Source organism: Lissotriton vulgaris, chromosome 2_1 (genome assembly GCF_964263255.1).
Source record: "Lissotriton vulgaris chromosome 2_1, aLisVul1.2, whole genome shotgun sequence".
Taxonomy (NCBI): domain Eukaryota; kingdom Metazoa; phylum Chordata; class Amphibia; order Caudata; family Salamandridae; genus Lissotriton; species Lissotriton vulgaris.
The window spans coordinates 1408789101-1408810916 of NC_141687.1; the positions used below are offsets into that span (position 1 = coordinate 1408789101).

The 21816-nt window shown below is 42.4% G+C and overlaps 1 protein-coding gene across 2 annotated transcripts in view; it reads left to right on the plus strand.

Annotated features, from left to right (window-relative positions):
* The window catches only part of HOATZ (HOATZ cilia and flagella associated protein), a 167074-nt gene that overhangs the window by 86107 nt on the left and 59151 nt on the right, over positions 1 to 21816 (plus strand). For both annotated transcript variants that reach the window (XM_086958848.1, XM_086958849.1), the window contains one exon: positions 13391 to 13450. In XM_086958848.1, the coding sequence (XP_086814974.1) occupies positions 13391 to 13450 (60 nt within the window). The remainder of the gene's footprint in view (positions 1 to 13390; positions 13451 to 21816) is intronic.

A 21816-nucleotide genomic window follows, 5' to 3' on the forward strand; every position in this document is an offset into this window, starting at 1 on the left:
AACAATTGACGACTGTATTTGGAAGCTTGTTGTGCATGAACAGGAAGTAGAACGGGAAGCAGGGGTTAAAGGGCACTTGAACTGTTCCACTTCGCAGCATTATGATTGCATCATTGCTCCAGCTCTAGTTTCCGGGATTCAACAGTGCCTGCGCTAAATGTCAGAGGTTTTTTTTAGGGTCAGGGAGAGATATTGTCTGTTTTTGTGTATTATGAGTTCTTTGTTTTTTAGAGACCCCCACTCATCGGGCAGATGAAAAAACGGACTGAGGTACAGAGATCACACATTGTTGTCCATTGAAGATGACTGATTTGAAACCCAGGCCTCCTTGCCCCTGAGTCATCAGCTTAACTTCTAGAACAAAGATTCTTTGTCTTAAGCTTAAGTTATTTCAATCGATTTCTAGTCATTTAAGAGAAGTGGTTTTAATTGATTTCCAGTGATAGGAAAGGGCGAGTACCTTGTGCAGCAGTGGCCATATATATATACTGATTGGCCGGAAATAATTGGAATCTGCAGTAGTTTCATCTAATTACTTTAAGGAGAATTCATCAGGTTCTTGAAAGTGGTTTACAGATGGTGTCAGCTGGGCTGACTGCTCTCAACACTCAGACTTCTACCCTGCTGTTTTGTAACTTTCATGTTTGTTCTTCCATTGTATATTATTGTTTTATTATTATTCATTCCCATCACGGGTTAAACAAACTATTTTATCCTTGGGTGAGGAGGGCAGGAGGATGTGAATAGTGTTGTACATGGATGCCAGGCTTCCACTTTTGTCCGGAGGTGATTGTGCACCACAACGACCGTGGCAGCTGACATTTCCCAAAGGTGGTAGGGCAGGTGGGACATTCAACGCCACCTCCTCCTCGATGGTCTTCTCTCCGCGAGGCAGGCAGGCAGACTCCAAAGCACCTTCACCAATCCAAGTGCTGCTCTCACCAGGATGAGAGCAGTGCTAGGATTGGTGGGAGCGGCCTCACTCGACGCTCCACAGCGCTCTGGAGGCTATGGCTTTCTCTAACCCAGCTGTCTTAAGACAGCTGGTTTAGAGAGGTTTAAACTTCGCATGTGAAAAAAGACATGCTCACTAAACTTGAAAGTGCCCTGTTCTCTCTGCTGCTGTCATTTAGCAGTAGCCCCGCCCCTTTCCCGGCGCTCTGTTTGGGACGGGGTGAAGACAAATAAAATGGTTATGAATTGACTTCATTACCATTTTATTTCTCTCTCCGGGGGCATTTCAGTGGGGTGGCGCTCTTCCACTCAAACGGAGGAGCCGCCCCTGCACAAAGAAGGTAATCCAACAAATTTCTATGGCCACCAGTTCCACTGGGGTCTTAGATATCCCAGGACCCCCAGTGGGGAGGAGGGAAGTTCCACCAGGGGATGGGTTGTACCCGTCAGCCCTTAGGGGCCACCAGGAGGAACACCAAGCTGATGTCCAGCACTGCCCATGGAACCACCATCCTTGGTATTGACGGAAATTAACACTGAAAGCCTTATGGGTTGTTGATCGGATTTTGGCACAGGCGAGGCATGACTCTCTTTATTTCTGAACAGACAAGTAAGTGCCTGGTGTCACTAATACCCAACTTAGGTGGTGCTAGCTGGAACAAACCTTCAAGGATGAGTGACTGTTTTGTCCACTGTTAAGTTCAAAGAATTGTCCTTCAAATTTTCCATGGTTTCTGCAGCAGGTGCCTGGAACCAGAAGAGCCACCACAGGAGTGGATTATTTCGCCAGCCCTTACATCTAGTCATTCATGCTTTCTCGGGAAAAATGTTTTAGATTTGAATCGAAACATCTGATGCAGATTCCTCGGTGGAATTTTTATGTCATGGGTTTTAATTCCAGCAGAGTCAACTCAGTCTTTCATCCTTCTTAAATCAATAAAATGAGTCCTTTTGAATTAGGTTGTAATAATATCCGAACTGTAAGAACACGCTGAATATTCTTTTGATGTTGTGAGATATGTAAATGGTCATACAAACTGACTTTCTGCATCTGACACCATGTTCCTCCGCAGGCGACTTTTCATAATGGGTGGCATAATAAACATTGCTAAAAAAAAATACACTACAAGTAAAGTGTCTGAATTTGAAATATGCTGACCTCTACGGGAGTTTTGTAACATAGCTAGAAAAACACTTACCACAGAACATATTTTGTCTTTTGTTTCGTTGCAGTTGCCTTTCTTTTTAACGTTATATCTTCTTCCTCTCTTCCACACATTCTTGTTCTTTGTTTATTTCTTCTGCCCTCACCATGTTACTTGGTTCCTTTCTTTTTCTCCTTTTTTTCCCTTTGATTGTTTTGTTTTCTCCTTCCCTTCCTCTAAACTTCTTTGCCTGTCCCCCAGCGATGCTCCTTGTTTTGATTTTCTGTGTGCCTTTCCTATTTCTTCTCTTTCAGTGATGGTCTTCTGCGCTTTTATTTGCATCCTTGTGGGAGGAACCTCCGCTTCGGCATTCGACTGGGCTCTGCGCCATTTCTCACTGTTTCTTTTATTTATTTCATTGAGTGCTGTATCGAGCACAAGCCACTTCAGAGTCATGGAACAGAAGAGAGAAAAAACAGTGAAAGATCTTAAAATAGGACCGTTATAGTCCAGTAGAGTGCACGGGATGCGCCTAAAGTTAAAATTTTTCATTTACTCCACAGAAGGTGGACACCCAAATATCTTCCTCATACTTGAGTTTCTCGAAGGGACTTTGGGGGATAGTTGAACCGAGCCGAATGGCTAATTCCTGATTAGAGCTTAGCAGTATGTCAGTTTCTGGACATAACCATGATAAATGCCCTGGAATGCTTCGTAATTGGTGGCTCAACCATTTTATAGGTTAAGGTAAAGCACATTGCCGTACTCGGTGAAGCAACCGTTTTATAAGTTATGGTAAAGCACATTGCTGTACTCGGTGAAACAACCATTTTATAGGTTAAGGTAAAGCACATTGTTGTACTTGGTGAAGCAGCCATTTTATAGGGTATGGTAAAGCACATTGCTGTACTCGGTGAAGCAGCCATTTTCTAGGTTAAGGTAAAGCACATTGTTGTACTTGGTGAAGCAGCCATTTTATTGGTTATGGTAAAGCACATTGCTGTACTCGGTGAAGCAGCCATTTTATAGGTTAAGGTAAAGCACATTGCTGTACTTGGTGACACTGCCATTTTATAGGTTCAGGTAAAGCACATTGCTGTACTTGGTGAAGCAGCCATTTTATAGGTTAAGGTAAAGCACATTGCTGTACTTGGTGACACTGCCATTTTATAGGTTCAGGTAAAGCACATTGCTGTACTTGGTGAAGCAGCCATTTTATAGGTTATGGTAAAGCACATTGCTGTACTCGGTGAAGCAGCCATTTTATAGGTTAAGGTAAAGCACATTTCTGTACTCTGTGAAGCAGCCATTTTATAGGTTAAGGTAAAGCGCATTGCTGTACTTGGTGAAGCAACCGTTTTATAGGTTAAGGAATGGGCGCCAGGCAACACAAGATGGCTTCCTGCAGCAGTACAAATTCCACATGCTACCGGATGAATTGGGAGGTGAAATAAACTTCTCACTTACATGAGGTTCGATCTCAAGTCAGACACACCATAACTAATAGTGCATCAACATGCACTTTACTTACATGTGCTTTAATTTGGATGATATCATCATGTTGATCTAGAAATAGGTCTGAATAAAGTAAATATCCGTGTGTAGTGAAGAGCATGTCTAGGTAATGGTAGGTTGAAGTAAAGTATTTTTTAATTAAAGGTATATTGCAGGAGACTGCTTGCTGAAGTGTATATTTGTAAAGGGATGATATGTCTCTGGTTGGGAAGAAGTATATTGAAGTAAAAGGATTTTTGAAGTAAACCTATATTTGAAATATGCTGGCATACACCACAATCTAATGCTAATGGATGAGTTTGCAAAAAACTTTAACTGGCTAAACGGATTACAACAAAAATAGTACACTGTTTATAAATAGCACCAAAAACAAAATCTACGGGCTGTATCAGTCTGCCACAGTTTTAGACTAACTGGTGTCTTAAATAGTTGCAACATCAGGTGTAAAAAAAGCACTACAAAAATGGCATCCCATTTTTTATTTGAAACACACACAGTGAACGATATGATGTGGACAATAATTGAACAACTACCATCAGAACTTGGGCTTTTTGAGAAAGAGCAACGATGGGTGTTCCGTCTAGGGACCAATGTGGTGGGCCTCAATGATGACATCCCATAGAATCAGTTGAATTAATTAGATATGAGGTCAACACATGTCACTCCCCGTCCCTTTGATCTAGTCCTGGGGTACTAGTGTTCATTCCACACCTACTCTTGATCTATCCTGGGGCACTAGTGTTCATTCCACACCTACTCTTGCCCGGGTTTGTTTGCCTTAATCCGCACAAACCCAATAATGATGGCCTTGCCTTAGTCTTATTTAAGCACTACCTGACAGTCCAGCCACCATCCAACTGGGGGGGGGGGGGGGGGGGGGGGGTCTTGCACGGCCCCTTATCTATTAAATGTATTATAAACCCACTAGGAAGACCTGATCAAACGTCGCCCCCTCATATTAAATGACATTTTCTTTTTCTTTTTTTGAAAATACGCCAGCACCATGAAGTGACCTGTTTACAATATCGGTTTACAATAGCACCGCGCCAAGGCTCCTTTTGAAATAGAAACACTTCCTCTCCCATCATAAATGGACGCCCAATCTAGAAGAACAGTAACGCGCATGTGCGAACGATCACTGTTCCGCTCCACTCACTACTGAAAGGGCTGGGTAACGTGTGCATGCGCTATAGGCCCTGTCCCATACAATGCACAGACGCGGAAGGTTGAGGGACCCGGAAACACCGTATTAGATCTGGTGCCCCACAAGGCTGGCCGGCATGAGATTTCCAATTATCCAATGAAGGAAAGTATTTAAACTGTGCACGCCGTGCTCCACATTGAAACCACGGAGCCACGGAGGGGACGGTTGGGGAAATGAATAGCTCGCGAATTTAGTTCGGCATAGCCGATGGAATGGCTGCAAGACATGGAAATCATCTATTGAAGTGAGTACCATTACGAACCGAGACTGTATGTTTTTTACCTCACTTTATAGATTGCTGAAAAGCATGTGACCCCTCCATTTTAGGTTCATGATGCCATTCAGATAATGGTAGCAAGTATGTATTTTTTTCTTACTAAGGTTGCTTCCTCGAATTGAAATAACCATCAAAAACTCGAAACTACCAATTCAACGAATGGATTTTCAACTAGAGTGTGTGTTCGTTTGTCTAGTATTTGTCCCCCTCTCATTTGCGGGGCACTGTCCCATAATAGGATGACCTAATGTGTCTAGAGAGTGCTTTTTTTCACTTTTTAGGTCACTATTGAACCATGCTGGATATTACAACTGAAATACCACATGTATATTTCTTTTACTCCCTGTGTTCTCTCTTTTTACAGGTCCTCAATGCAGGTACTTATGAGCAATTAACAAAATAGGCACATTTAGTCTATTCCTTTAATATCTATATAGTATTGGCAATTTACACCATTTCACACCCTGACGTGAGTACGGTGGGGATCTGTACACCCCGTCCTGAAGAAGAAGCTGTTGCTTCGAAACATGTCGACGTACATGAGAGGTATTGTACATTAAATACAAAATACCTCCACCACACACCCCTTTTAAAAATACCAGCACGGAGGCCCATTAAAAGTCTTTTTAGACCTCACGTGTCAGGTATTTTTACATTTGTGTATTCACTCACTTTTCACTCATGACTCCACTACTCACTTAATATCAAACATCCTCACGCACCACACATAGGTTTTACATCAGTACTCCCAGGTAGTCGTTGGTCAGTACCACGCTGCATTCCGTAGAGGGATGCCAAGACCCCTATGATGAAGCATGACACCAAGGGTCCTTTTGGTGTGTGAGGGTTATTTAAAGAACACAGTGTGCTCCCCACCATTGTAGGGACCGTACAAAGTAACCTTTTTCTGTGGATTCCTTTTGTTTATAAAACTTGGGACCGGGGAGACCAAATCCACTTCCCTCTCCACTCCCCCTCTAGTTACATTTATGTCTTAAATAGTTGAAATGAGGCATGTTATTTAACACCTTAGACAGTAGTAAGTGGTTGTTTGTCACTGGAACTTTCAAGGCATGTGCTCCTTTTAGCTAGAAATATAAATATCTAACGTAAGCAACATAATATAATGAAATACCGTACACAGAGCAGGGTAACAAAACAATTACTACAAAGCATGTCATATCACAACATAATAGAACATAACTCAACTGCAGTACAACACAGCAGTGTCACATTGCAACAATGCAGGAAAAAAACAGCATCACAAAAAAACAGAAAACATTACCAACAAAACTCCTCACCGCAAATGTGCATAAACATTAGTGTCATGTAATATCACCTCCAGAATCCTGTTTTCATAATACAGTGGAAAAAGGTGCTTAGAGCAAGCAGTGCCTCAACTTACCGCCAACAGCATGAAGTAACTGCAGGAAAACCTGTTTTGTGATGTGGACTTACGACTTATGGGGGTAGAAAAAGTAGCCTCACCTGGTTTGCGTAAGAGCCTGGACTGGAAATAGTCACTCAGTATAAGTACCTGGTTATCAAATTTCACTTCCACATGATTTTTGGGAAACACTAAGGGCCAGATATAGGAAGCCGTTTGCGATTCGCAAACGCAGAATTCCTGCATTTGCGAATCGCAAACGGTGTTTTGGTATGTATGAGCCAAATCGCAAAATAAGGAATCGCAAAAATTGTGATTCCTTATTTTGCTCAAGCATTTAAGGAATCGCAATTTTGCGATTCCTTAAATGCTATGCATCAAGCATTTTATTTTTGCGAATCCTCATTAAGAAATTGCAAAGTACCACCAACTTGAAGTTGGTGGTAATTTGCGAATTCTTTCACAAATGCACTTCTTTGCAATTGTGAAGGTGGCATGTGGCGCACATACATGCCCTTAGGGCATGTATGTGCGCCATATGCACACACATGTAAATTTCAGGGGTGGATCAGGGTGTCCTTATGACACCCTTGCACCCTTGCAATTATTCTCAATTTGCGATTCTCAAATTGCGGATCGCAAATTGAGAATAACTTCACATTTATTCCTATGGGTCTCCTGGCCCATAGAAATGAATGGGAAATTATTCCTTAATTGCGAATTCGCAAATTGCGAATTCGCAAATAAGGAATAATAAGAAATCGCAAAAAATTTCGATTTTTTATTTATTTATTTATTTATTTTTAGATACATACCATTTTGCAATTCTCAAATAGCGATTCTCAAAAAATCGCTATTTGAGAATCGCAAATAGGTATTTTGATACATCTGCCCCTAAATCCCTTATACTGGGACCCAAACTATGAGTGGCGGAATTTGACCCAGAGCAATAACTCTGGGTGAAATTCTGCCACATGCAATCACAAGTGTCTCAAGGCCTGGAATTATCAGGCCTCTAAACTCTGAACCTGATAATTCAGCTGCAGAGGCAGAAGGTGCAAGTCATTTCCCGACATCTGCAGCATCATGGGGGGAGCAAACAGCGCCTCGTCCCAAGAAACATAACCCTGCATTGATCCACCCTCAAGCTTCCCCCACAGCCTCCACCAGTCCTTTTCCTGACACTTTCTGACTACACAGAACAGGAGGAAAACTACTGCCTTTTTTCTCCCTGTAATTGGGAAAAACCTCAGAGAAAAGGAGCCAGTATCCCCACGTCTGCATAATTATTCCCAGTTCCGAGCGGGGGATTTTGGTGCTAAAATGCCAGCCACAATCTGAAATTCCAATCCTCTGGTATCTCCACACCAAAATCAGCTAAAGTCCTAATACTGTCCAGTGAGTTAGAGACTCCCGGAGATGTTTTTGATTCCTCTAAAGACCCAGTAAAGTCAACCATTCAGGAATCCATTCATTAGGCAAGCGTTCACTCTGAACTGAGCACAGTAGAAGAACTGAAGGTATGGCTTGTGTCAGACAATAGCTACAACTCACTATCTCCTCAAATATATTTAACGACTGGCCTTCCACCATTCACACATAAGTCCTTTTTAAACTTACAATTCTACTTAGTGGATGTCTTGGAAGGTTCTGTGCACTAGAAAAAAGTGTTATCATTTTAGTACTTGCTACTTGTGTCTTTTATTAATTGGCTCTCCTTAAAACACATAAATACTGCATCCCCTGTTACAAAACACCTGGAAATCCGCTTCTTGCGTGCTGTGATTGGACAATATAAGACAAGAATTCTTAAAGCTTTTTTTATTATGTTTGAATGGCTCATCTAGTTAATCCTCGCATTTCCGGTGGTACCCCTTTCCACATACTGTTGTCTCCTGGAGCAGAAGCTGATATTCAGTCAATTAATGATGCTCTTCATATGTATTATACAGAGTTTACCACACTTTGGCGCATGTTCGGGATCTAGCAATAGATGATTTCACCGCTCTTATTCGTCTCCCTCCTCTTAATATTGAGGCTAGACAATCAATGGACCTACCAATTTCACAGCAAGAGCTGACATCTATTTTTCATGACCTCCTTCATTCTAAAACACAGGGATCTGATGGCATCCCAGCTGAATTGTACATCATGTTCCCCCGCAGTTCGCACCTAGACTGGCTGGACTCTCTGATTCATCTTTTGAGTTGGTTTCTCTCTCCCCTTCCCTAGTTGAGGCTATCATTTCCACTGTGTTGAAACCTCCACGGGATCTATCAGCAAGAGCTTCTTAAAGCCCGCTATTGATCCCGGATACAGTATATAAAATCCTTGCCAAATTACCAGTTTGCCACCTTTTACCTCAACTTCCTGGCTTAGTACATGAAAACCAATCTGGTTTCAGTCTTGGACGTTCTACCTCCCTTCATCATCGTTGGGTATAGAATTTTGTGCATGAGTCACCAGAATTGTTTCCAAATGCGGCTTGTGTCACTCTCGACCTTGAAAAAGGAAGTGATTCCCTTTATTGGGGAAACATGTACAAAGTCCTGGAATTGTGTGGGGTGGGCCCATACTGGCATAAAAGGGTGCTTATTCTACATGCAAACCTATTGGCTCGTGTAAAGACCAGGCAGTGCATTTCTGATTCTGGAGCCATAGGTAAGGGTACTCAGCAGGGTTGCCCCGTCCCCATTACTATTCGCTATGGCCGTGGAACCCCTCATACCTCGGCTACAACTTCTTGGAGTACAATGGGGCATGCCAATTCACGATTCCACACACATGGTGTCTATATATGCAGGTGATTTAATGTTATTTGCAAGGACTGCGATGAAAGACCTCTCTTCAGTTGCCCAACTTCTGCATCATTTTGCTGCAGTGTTTTGCTTCGGGGTAAATTGGTCCAGATCCTATATTTTTCCCCTGCGGCTAAGATATATGTTACCCCTGAAAGTGCAGTTGGACCCTGTTAGTAACTGTGTTTCTAGTTGGGAGAGGTTTGCACCCTGTCCAAGTAGAAGACACAATCCTAGTGAGGGTAAGTCAGATATACAACCTAAATCAACCTGTGCTCACCCTCTGGAAGCTTGGCACAGAGCAGTCAGGTTTACCTTAAGAGGCAATGTGTAAAGTATTTGTGCAATACTTAAATTACTGCAACACAGTGAAAACACAACAAAAAGACTCAACACCATTATAGAAAAATAGAAAATAGTTCTGATCCACATAGTTGGGTAGATGTGTTGGTGTTGAGGTTCATAGTTGGATCTTGCGTCTATTTGAACTCCTTTAGATGCAGGTGATGTGTCGTCGTCAAGCCTCACAGTTGGGCTTGCTTAGCATCGAACCACTTACGATGCTTTCTTCTGATTAGGGCCTCCTTCAAGGGGAAATACCTCATCATGTCACTCCTTTCTAGAGCCAGTAGAGTGTCCATTCCCTCACCGGGATATGCTTTCACAGACTAGCTCCTCAATCTCCCTCAGGGACATTTTGCATCTGTAAAGCAAGGCCTCAAACCATCTGTCTATGTCATCTCCTATGACAAAGTCAGACACCAAACTGTTGGTATGTGGACCTGCCTGTAATAAAAAGGAAGATTTGAGCCTGGCAAGTAGGTTTACTTGCCAGGTCGATATGGCAGTTTACAACTGAACACACAGGCGCTGCAGTGGCAGACCTGAGACATGTTTAAAGGGCTACTGGAGTTGGTGGCACAATCAGTACTCCAGGCCCTGGGTGCATATAGTGCACTTTACTTGGGACTTATACATAAATTAAATATGCCAATTGGGAATAAGCCAATATTACCATGTTTAGAGTACAGAGCACATGCACTTAAGCAGAGGTTAGCAGTGGTAAAGTGCCCAGAGTAGTAATGCCAACAAAACTGAATTCAGCAAAAAGGGGAGGAGGAAGGTAAAAAGTTTGGGGGTGACCCTGCAGAAAGGGTCGGAGAGATCCTAGACTACGGTGTGTATAGGTGACATTCAGGTACATGGAAATTAATATTTACCATTCACCCTCAAATCTGCAGGATGGCAACCTGGACAGAACAATCTGGCCCATTCAGAGCCAAGTTACATTTTGGCCCTCTCTTCCCTTATCAGTTATGGGGCGATTTGCAGTGGTAAAGATGGTAGTGCTTCCTCGCCTCTTATATTACTTTGCGAATCCTCCTTGTTCCTTTTCAGAGACCTGGACAAATTACTGATTGCTTCAGTTTGGGGTGAGAAATGCAGTAGAGTGGCTCTGCCTATCTTGAAATTACCAGTTGAGGCAGGTGGCCTAGCTCTTCCGGATTTGAGCAATATTATTTAGCAGCCCAGCTGCAGTAGGTTGCTTGATTGCTGATAGGTTGATCCTTGTATGGGACTGGGATCAGCTTCATTACCTTCAAGAACGATTTATTTCACTATTCTGTGTTCCCCTCCAAACTTTCTCGCTTGCACTTTCCCAGGGTGTTTCGAACAGCGCTGTTCTGCCTTGACAGAACTTGTACGATTAATAAGCCAAAAGCACCCTTAGCACCAGCTATTCCTCTGCTTGGCCTCACCACTCGGTCAGGATGGATACCTTCTGGTCAGATTCAGTCATGAACTGAATCGGGTCAATCAGTGCTAGGAAATCTATTGTCAATGGTGCATTATTAGACTTCTCAAAGTTTATGACAGATTATATTCTTCCTTCGGGGCAGTTCCTCACCTATAAATGTATTACAAAGGTACTGCAAGATCTGTTTCAAATTTACGTTTTTGAACCCACTATGCATAAAGTATATCAGATGCTTTACACTGTAGGGAATGGCGGCAAATTGATAAAGGGGTTTTATGGGGCCTTTTCGCGGCAACAGGATACTTGGGGATTGGATCTAGGAAAGACATTTCATGGTACCAAATGGCGTTAAATACTAGAATACCCCCTAGAGGTGCCACGCAATGCCTGGCTTTGATATATTTGATTCAATATCCTGAATCTTGCCTACTTAAGACCCAACAATATTAATGAACTATATCCCGGAGCAGACTCAAACTGTCCCCAAAGTCAGTCACCAGATGTTGACCTGCTGCATATGCTCTGGTCCCGTCTCCCAGTTTCCTTGTACAGGGCCACTGTTATCGGGGTTTTAACGGCCACAACAGGTCGTACACTGACAAATTCCCCAGAGGTGGTTTAGTTAGGCTGATTTCCAAAAGCTAAACTAGAGAGTGCCTCAACTTAAAGTATAGCTCTTGCTTTGCTTTTGGCAAAGCGTAATATTACAGATGTGTGGAAAGAGTCCGCTCCATCCATCCGCTGAGACGTGGTGCGAGGTTTCACTTCCTTGGTTTTAATCTGAGAGTACATTGTTAAATAGGGAAGAGCAGGCAGGGCTGATGAAATATTTTCACGCTCAGAACAGGGGCGGATCCTCCGTTATGGCAGAGGAGCGTTGCCCACCGGTCAGAGTCAGTGACAGAAAAATAAAATGATAAAACACCATTTTATTTTTCTGTCGCTGGTTTAAGCATGAATGTATGGCGAGGTGGGGCCGGGAGGAGTAGTGGGCACTTAGAAATGCGCTTGCAAGTTTGGCTGACCGTCTTAGGACGGCCAAATAGACATGCACATTTCTGCTTCTCCAACTCAGCTGTATTCACAACCGGGATGGAGAAAAGCTGCAGGCTTCCAGATACTGTCTGAGCTGCAGCTCAGGCCACTCAGACAACCAATAAATGTTATTAGTCAAATTATAGTAATTAACAAAGAGCATTCAAACTGGTTTGTCTTTTTAGATGCAAATTGTATTTATGATCTTGCTGTGTACACTTGTTATGAAGCAGAATCGGGTGTCTAAAAACTTTTAAAATCAAAAAGGAGCATTAGAGGGATATATAGGCAAAAAAAGGCGCCGTCCACTCAACTATACTTTATACAAAAAGCCCTTGTTGCACATTACACATCATGTCAATACTTCCTGTGCCCCAAAGTTTCTATTCTAGTGGGTAACTCTCCCAGATGTGTTTATTTTTATTTTGAGTACGGGCACTATAAATTAAAGATGAGTGCAATGTGCTTTTCCGTAACTCATTTTTAATGTGTTGATAAGGAATATTCTCCTCCTCTTCAGACGGGGATCTTTAAGGAAAATATATGTCTAGATGTGCAGTTAAATGTATTTTAGGGAACACACACATACATTCCTTTTTCACTTATGGGTGTTGGTTTTCGTTCCTTTTTAGGAAAGTGCAGATGAGAGAGTGAGCAAGTTTATGAGAACCTGCCAATCGCTCAATGGTGGTTGCTTACGTGAGGCACTTCCTAATCAAATTTTTTTGTACTCAACACATGTGAGGCACGCCTCTTGAGCATAGAACCTATATTTGTTTTTATATATACATCTGGGAGGGTTCATAAGTAGATATAAGACTCTTTCCCACTAGAATAGAAGTTGTGGGGCCCATGAAATATTGACATGATGTGTAATGTGCAACAAGGGATTTTTTGCTTAGTAAACTTACCTATCTATGTATTTGAAGTACCTGTTGATGTAAAATGTAAGTCGAAGTAAAGCTATGTATGTATGTAAATTCTGTCGATGTGAAGTTCATGTTGGATTAAAAGTATGTCTATCTGAAGTGAATGTGATTGGAATGGCAGTGAAGAAGATATAAATTGAGGTGTCCATGATAAATAAAAATGCAGAGAGACCAGGGATGCATTGATATCTACTAACAGTTTATGCTGGTCTTCTTCCTCTGGAATAGTGAAGAAGCCACTTGCTTCTTCCCAGGTTTCTCTGCAAAAGCGTAAGCTAAAATGGGAGCTTGTGAGACCCCTGGACTGAACGAAACAGTTTTACTGTGTTGCCGATGAGGCTGTGAGTTGGATGACCACTGATCAGGGCCTGTGTTTTTCCCCATTAGGCGAAACAACGTGAGGAAATCATCGCTCTGTTGAAAACCCATCGGGAGGAAAGGCTCAAGGTGAGGCTTTTGTCACCATTACTTCTGCTGCCGCTGAGGTTGACGCTTGACAACCAATGGGATTTTGAAAACTTTTCCTGTGTGGCCAACAATTTTGTGACATCATACAAAAACACATGGATCAAAGATATGGGGACAGTGTACGTGTATGTAGGCAAGCATGTACACTGGACTTGATGATTTAAGATATGTTCACATTGGACCCGATTCACAGACCTAACTTAAGACAAAGTCCTAAACTTACTACTTTTGGTATTCACAGAAGGCATTTAGTGGTCTTAAATTAAGATTTTGTCTTAAATTAGGATTTTGTCTCAAATTAGGATTTTGTCCTAAATTAGGATTTTGTCCTAAATTAGGATTTTGTTCTAAATTAGGATTTTGTCTCAAGTTAGGATTTTGCCTCACATTAGGATTTTGTCCTAAATTAGGATTTTGTCCTAAGTTAGGATTTTGTCTTAAGTTACACTTAGGTTTAACTTAAGTCTGTCTTAAATCTAATTTAAGACAAAATCCTAATTTAAGACAAAATCCTAATTTAGGATAAAATCCTAATTTAAGACTACTAAAGGCCTTCTGTGAATACCAAAAGTAGTAAGTTTGGGATTTTGTCTTAAGTTAGTTCTGTGAATCGGGCCCATTGACCCTAATTACCAAGTGACATTTGGTAATTTTCCCAAATTGTAATATAACTGCCCTATTAGGGTCACGAATTCTGACTACTCGTGTTCATCTGACAAAAAAATGACCTTTCGGTGCTTTGGTAATATGAGACTGCCTTCATCAGAACATATGACAGGTACACCATCAACTGTGTTTTCTTTAACTGAGTGATGGGATGAACACTTAGTTGAAAGCATTTACAAACACTAAAGAACACACTCATTTGTTTCTAGAGTAGGCCTTGTTTACATTTATATGGTTCATGCAGTAGCTCTGGCAGCCTGGACTGCTCCCATCTGCATGTCCCATTTGAGATTGACATTTGCGGACAAGAAAACTGCACTTACAAATTTATTTTTAAAAACCGAAATAACAGAAATCCTTTGTGAGACTTTTCATTATTAATCATGGTATCAGGCCAGCCTGTAAAGGTTAAAAAGAACTATGATTTCTTTAAAAATGCTGCTAGTGTGCACAGTGTTTGTGCCTCAACACCAATGTGTTCATTTTAATGAATCGTTCATTGTTATTGTTTAAGATGCGAATACCCGACAGGCATCTGAAGTACAAGTTTGTGTTTATTGGATTAACAAATGTGGAAATGTACGAGTGGCAACTTAACTTTATCACAAATTTAGTATAGATAATGCCAATTAAAATGGCAAATAAATGTATGCATGCGGACGGAAATGTTAAAAACGCCATAAAATTGGGAACCTCATTTACAATGCACTGGACTACCAAAGAGTTATAGAGGTTGCTCTGCAAAAATGAAAACGTCATAGGTCCTCATTAGAAGCTGGGTGGCATAGAGTGGTGTATTTACCACAACAAGGTGAGGTATTTGCAACGGCATTCAGACATTATGGCAAATTTCCCCAACGAAGAAAGTCAGCCTGAGGAGACCAGAAAAAAGTCAATAAGACGAAATACTTATTCCACAAAAATATGTTTCCTGGAAAAGTTAAACGTTTATTTTAAAAGGGTTGCAGTAGTCCTTCTTGCATGTCTACCATGACCCATTAATTAAAAAAATTAAAAAAAGCGGACAGCAATACGAAGGGAGAACAGGAACAGCGGATGGGTATAGAGGATGTAGGGTGAAATAGATGGTGTAGGGCAAGTTTTTACACTGGCTTAACAAAACTTAAGGGGGTCTGTCGTGACCCGACAGATAGGGCGACAGGACAGGAGGACACTAGGACCCTGTGGGTCATGAGGGAGGTGACCAGGTCACCGGACACCACATCCGGTTAGGGACATGAAGGGCAGACTGACCAGGACAGCAAGCAGAGCGGACATGCCTGTAACCAGCTACGATACCAAAAAATAAAAGAAGTATAACAAACCAACCTGTGTCTCTCGGATTGGTGTATCTCTGAGCTGCAGTGAGGACACGACAACTGGCGACGAATGCGGGATCGAAATCCAGCGTGCAGAAAACGCGATTGAAAACCAGGAGCCCACACTGGATCGCGTCGTGGTGAAGAGGAAGAGGGAAGAGTGAAGCGTCATTCAAGCGTCTGCAGCGACGTGGGAGCCCACCCCGATCGCCGCGAACGAAGAAGCAACTGATCGGGTAAGCGCCAGCATAAAAGAGCGCCAGCTTCAAAGAACTGGAAAGCCAGCGCGAGCTCTCGCGAGAGTCTCGGCGGCCATATTGGGGCCAGGCGCAAGAGCCAATAAGAAGGAAGATCAGCGGGCGGCCATTTTTAAGTCAGGCCAGTGAGATTTCGACCGCGAAATCTCGCGAGAAGAGCGGCGGCCATTTTTAAAAAAGGACATAACGAAGAAACACCATAGAAATCAACAAGGCGGCCATATTAAGGCCAGGCAAGACAGAAAACAAGCAAAATACATGGGAAAAGAACAGATTAAAGAGAAAAGGGACTAAGAAAGCGCTGAAGAGGCTAAATAAAGCCAAATGAAGAAATAAAAAGAAGAAATCAAAGGGAAAAAGAGCACAAAAGAGGAAAATAGACAAAGGCAAACAGAAAGAAAAGAGACAGTAAAAGAATAAAGAGAAAAAGACATTGAAAAGCAGAACAACAAGGAAAGGAGAAACAAAGACCCCACAAAGGCAAAAGTGAAGGAAAAAGAGAATCTAAAAGGAAAGAAACAAAAGGAATAAGAGAACAACACACAAAGAAGCGACAGAACAAAAAGAGAAAAGAGCATAGGAACGCAAGAAGGCAAGAATGGCAGACCCAAAGCCCAGCGCACAATACAGAAGGCCTCTGCCGTTCAACTTATCGGAGCCACAAATAGGAATCAGGTGGGAAAAGTGGATCAGACGGTTTGAAAAAAATATGGAAGCGACAGATGTAACAGACCGAAAGAGATTAGGATTACTACTGAATTTAGCAGGGGATGACGTTGAAGAACTTTTGGTGACACTGCCTACCGAAGAAACAAAGACATATGAGAAATTAAAGAAATGCCTAATGGCCAAATTTGACCCACACGGAATGTTGACTTTGAACGATATACATTCACTATTGCGTGTCAACAAGTAGACGAAACACTAGATGACTTCGCAACAAGGCTGAGAAAACTGGTGACACAGTGTGAGTTTGACAAATTCGATAACGAACAAGCAATAAGGTTATGAATCATAGAAGGCTGTCGTGACACAGGATTCAGGGCAAGAATACTAAAAGAACCGACCTCATTGGAAAACATCCTGTCACTAGCGAGAGCAGAGGCGAGAGCAACGGAACATGCCAAGGAAATGGAAAGAGGGAAGAACGTCGAAATTGAAAACGCACACCTCATGACAAACAAATATCGCACAGGCCGGTGGAAGAATGACTGGAAGGGACAAAAAGAGAGGAGACCACCTGAAGGAACATGCTACAGGTGCGGAATGGAATTTCCGCTCAGAGGCCCGTGCCCAGCGTTTGGCCAGATGTGCAAAAGATGTAATGGAAGAAATCACTATGCCAGTATGTGCCAAGGCGTACAATTCAGAGATGACAGAGGAAGAACAGGAAGACAACAAGAGTCGACAACAAGACAAGTCAGGTATGTCGACAGAGAAAGGAGAAGTTCATCACGAGGGTCAGGCGAAGAAGAGGAAGAAGAGAAAGTGGAAAGACTATACCACATGTCGGAGGTTCACACAGAACTGAGTGGGGGAGACGAAAAAGGAGAAACAACACACCGTACAGGCAGAAGCACCCAGGAAAAGACGGACTTGGCAAAGATAGGAGTAGGAGCACATGAAGCGGAATTTGTACTGGTCAGTGGTGCAACATGCAATGTCATGTGTGCATCAGAGTACGAGAAGATGGAAGCAAAGCCGACACTGAGCGTCCAAGGTGAAGATCTTCACCTGGGGGTCAAAGAAACAGGTAACAAACCTGGGAAAGTTCACAGAGGAACTGAGGTATAAAGATAAAAAGAACAAAGAGGACATCCATGTGCTGAAAGGCGACGTCCCAGGGCCATGCCTGCTGAGCAACAGCACCGCCCAAACAATGGGTCTCATAACTATGACATACGACAAGGAAAAAAATGAAAGACGCACTGAGAGCAAGCAAAGAGAAGACGCAGGGAACAGAGAAAGAGGAAGAGAACGAAAAAGAATCACTGAAGGAACTAACAAAACAAAGGGTGACCGTAGAAAGAGAGGAGCCAACGGAGATAGTGCCAGCTGGCCCAGGACATTGGGCACACGGCAAGGAGCTAAAAGTAGACGAAGAGAGGCTGGCAAGCGGAGAGCAGAAGGAGGACAACCGACAAACAGAAGAAAAAGGCGATTGCAGAGAACAGCGACCGAAAAGGAATGCAAGGGGAGAAAGAGACAAAGTGATGAAACGTAGGAGTCAGAAACTGGAGAGACGGATCGACCAGACACCTGGACTCTCTCTCTCTCTCTCTCTCTCTCTCTCTCTCTCTCTCTCTCTCTCTCTCTCTCCACAACAATGAGTAAATGCTGTAAAGGGTGATGGGGCGACATTGATCAGTAGAACTGTACCATGAACATTTGTTTGCAACAAAAAGGGAGATGTTGTGACCCGACAGATAGGGCGACAGGACAGGAGGACACTAGGACCCTGTGGGTCATGAGGGAGGTGACCAGGTCACCGGACACCACATCCGGTTAGGGACAGGAAGGGTAGACTGACAAGGACAGCAAGCAGAGCGGACATGCCTGTAACCAGCTACGATACCAAACAATAAAAGAAGTATAACAAACCAACCTGTGTCTCTCCGATTGGTGTATCTCCGAGCTGCAGTGAGGACACAACAGGGTCCCCCTCCAAAGTACGCGGAAGGACCCCCTCCAATCTCAATGGGGAGCTCTCCGGCCAGAGTACTGTGCTGAGGAGCCCTGGAGCTTGGCCCCCCCCTTTCCGCAGGGGCAACGGGAACCTGTGTTATGCCACTGGGTTTTTAGGATTCGAAATAAAAAGACCTGTACAAAGATGGAGTTGTAAACAGCCCACCTGAAACAGGATACTCATAAAGAAAAAGGAATCAAGGTCTGACGAAAAAATATTATCAGAAGCATTTTATTCAGATTACATTTATATCAGGAACACATATAGCTGCATCCCACATATCGTTAATTACTCCTATTCTGATTTTCAACTTGAAAACGCGCATAACCTGAAGAATCAGTTTTTAACACACCTAATTCTAACTCTGCATGTATTGCCTTTTTTTCCTGGCCTTTTACCTCTAATGAATTGCGACAGGTTTGACCTGCCGGAATCTAACTGGGTTAAACTGTTGTGATAATCCTCACACATCTTGTAATTCTGATCTCTATGCAAGCTCTTGTTTGTTCTGGCATCGGAATTTAGACAGTGGTGAGAGTGGGCTGGATAGGAGGGGCACGATGTGCCCAAACTTTTTTTTAATTTAAGAAAAACAGTTGGACTACTTTTTGAGAAAAGTCAACCATCCCAGGACAGTTAATTACTACTTTGGACACCCATAATTTGCATTATATTTTACAATCCTGTTTTTAAATTAATTAGTTTTAAGACAAATGCTGCAACAACCTTGAGCATATCTACATTACAAACCATAAGACATAACAGAGGCAGATAATATAGCCCAGTCGTCAATAAAGCTAATTCAGTGACCAGTCCCTCCCTTTTTAGCCCTAGCAACAGACTGCTTTTAGTGTTCTGTTGCAAGAGCGCCTATCTCCTATCCAACTAAAAGAGTGCCTTTGCTCAGACATCTTTAGCCACTGGAGTTCATGTCTTTCTCATGTTTTGCCATTGCTTGGGGGGGCTGTCCACCAAGGCCATCACATTTTGAGGATGGTTACCTTAAGTAGTCCTTTTATTAAACTGCAGAAGCAACATGGTGTGTAGCTGTATCCAGTATGCATTATTTGATATATTTACTCTGCTAGTGCAATGACAAATTAATATCTAATTGCTGGTATATGGCTTTACGTCGAGATATTTGAATGCCTACGCCTGTCATAAAATGAAGTCATGGGCCATTCAGTAGTTGCGTTTGTGCAGGTATTTGTTTTAGTTTGCTGTCATGATAACATGTAGAGCCTACAATTTTGTTTTGTTCAAATAGTTCAAATGTTCACCAGAACAATGGCAACAACTTACTATTTCGTCAAAAATTTACAATATTTGCCGTGTAGTTTTTGGAATTGCATAAAAATGTGAATGTTGCTGCTTCTTCAAAAATAGCGAGACCTATTGGCTTTGCCAATGCTTATCCTATCAAAGCCTCACCAACCGCATTCAGAAAATGCTGGGATCAAGGGTGGCTGTCCTTGACTCTGATGCTAGGTAGAAGAATATCCCAGTAGGGGGCCGTATACTGAGATTCTCTATCTGCATTTGGTATTTCTCCAAAGTGAGCAAATGGGAGCAATGATCCCCATTTATGTAGTAGATTCCTGCTTATTGTGGTATACAAGAAATTGTATATTTTACAACTCGAAGTGGCACTAGTTTAGAGGGAGTTTGAATACGCAGAATTCCGCTTCCAAAAATTGCATCACATTCCATGGAAATTTCTCTCAGTTTCAGAATTGAAATTTTGGTGTGGTGGGGGGACGGAAGGGGAAAAGAGAACGTTAAAAATAAGAAATAATTTAAAAATAATTGCGCACAAAAATGACACCATTGTACGCTTTTGAAGATGTTTAGTCCAGAAAAATATGTGAGACAATCATAGGAGTTCTTGTTTCTTGTTTTGGTGAAATAAGATACCCACAGAATGGCTTGAAATGTATTTCCTCTCAAAGAAAAGCATGAGATGTAAATGGGAAAAATAAAATGTCTAATTTTAAGAAATGCCAAAAAACAATTGATGGACGGAATGCTGAACAATGTCAAACATACACCCCAGTGCAGACATCTGGGTCTAAATCCATAGGTTTTTGCTCACGATGCCATTCCAGTTTGGACCCAGCCATATGGAAATCAGTCTTGACCATGCTCCCCATGGAAACAGTCCAGCCTGAACTGCCAGGCCAGGTCCTCCCTGGACAAAGAAACAAGCATCCTGGGACCGGTTTTGGAAAAGCATGAGATGTAAGTGGAAAAAATAAGATGCCTAATTTCAAGAAATAGCAAACTAATGAATTTTACTAAATAATGTCAGTGAAGATTTGATTTTGTATATTCTAATTGATCTGAACACAAGTTTGCCTTGTTTTTAGGACTGAGATGAGAGTGCAGCTGTCATCTGGCTGTATGGAGTCAACAGAAAGAAAGTTTTAAGAAGCACTACTTCTTAAAACTACTACTACTACTACTACTACTTTTCTATATACTATTTGAAATTGTTTTTTTAGCTTATTTTATCCATTTCTGAGATTTATTATACATGGGGTTATGGTTTGTACATAGGGGCTGTGAGTACCTTATCTGCTATTCAGTAGACGTTCTTTTTCTCAACTCTATGGCAAGATAGGGACTCCCCTATATTTCTTCTTTTCACTACTCCTTGTCCCAGATTGGATCTAAAAGGAGACCTCCCTGTCTTTTGAGAAGTAGTCCACCTGTGAAGCACAAGATTTATAGGCTGACTGACAGAGTGAAGCCTAGCATTTGAATTTGAATTTGAATTTGAATTTTAAAATATTTATAGAGCGCACTTATACCAGAATCGGTTTCATGGCGCTAGATGGCAGAAAAACCAGTGGGTGCGGAGGAAGGGTTATAATGCTACAGATCTGGAGAACAAGAATGTTTTAAGATGTTTGCGAAATTCCAGGTAGGAAGATGACGACCTGAGAGTAAATGGAAGTGAGTTCCAGAAGGAAGGAGCCAGCACTGCAAATCTGGCCCCACCAGACTTCTGTTTTCTGAAACGAGGGACTGACAGAAAAGCCAAATGAGTGGAACGGAGTTCTCGGGAAGGAAGGTAAGGGGAAATGGCTTCACACAGGAAGACGGGAGCGGTCCCTGATCTGGCCTGGTAGGTGATACACCCAAGCTTAAAAAGGGCCCTCTCCCTCACTGGGAGCCAATGGAGAGATTGCAACAGAGGGGTCGTATGATTAAACCTGGGGAGACCGTAGATCAGGCGGGACGCCTGATTCTGAATCTGTTGAAGCCGGCGGAGCAGATAAGCCGGCGCACCATTGTAGATGACGTTCCCATAGTCAAGGCGCGAAAGCACCATGGCCATGAGAATGAGCTTGAGTGCAGCAGTTGAGAAGAAGCGGGCAACCCTTCGAATAATCCGCAGAGAGAAAAAACAAGCAG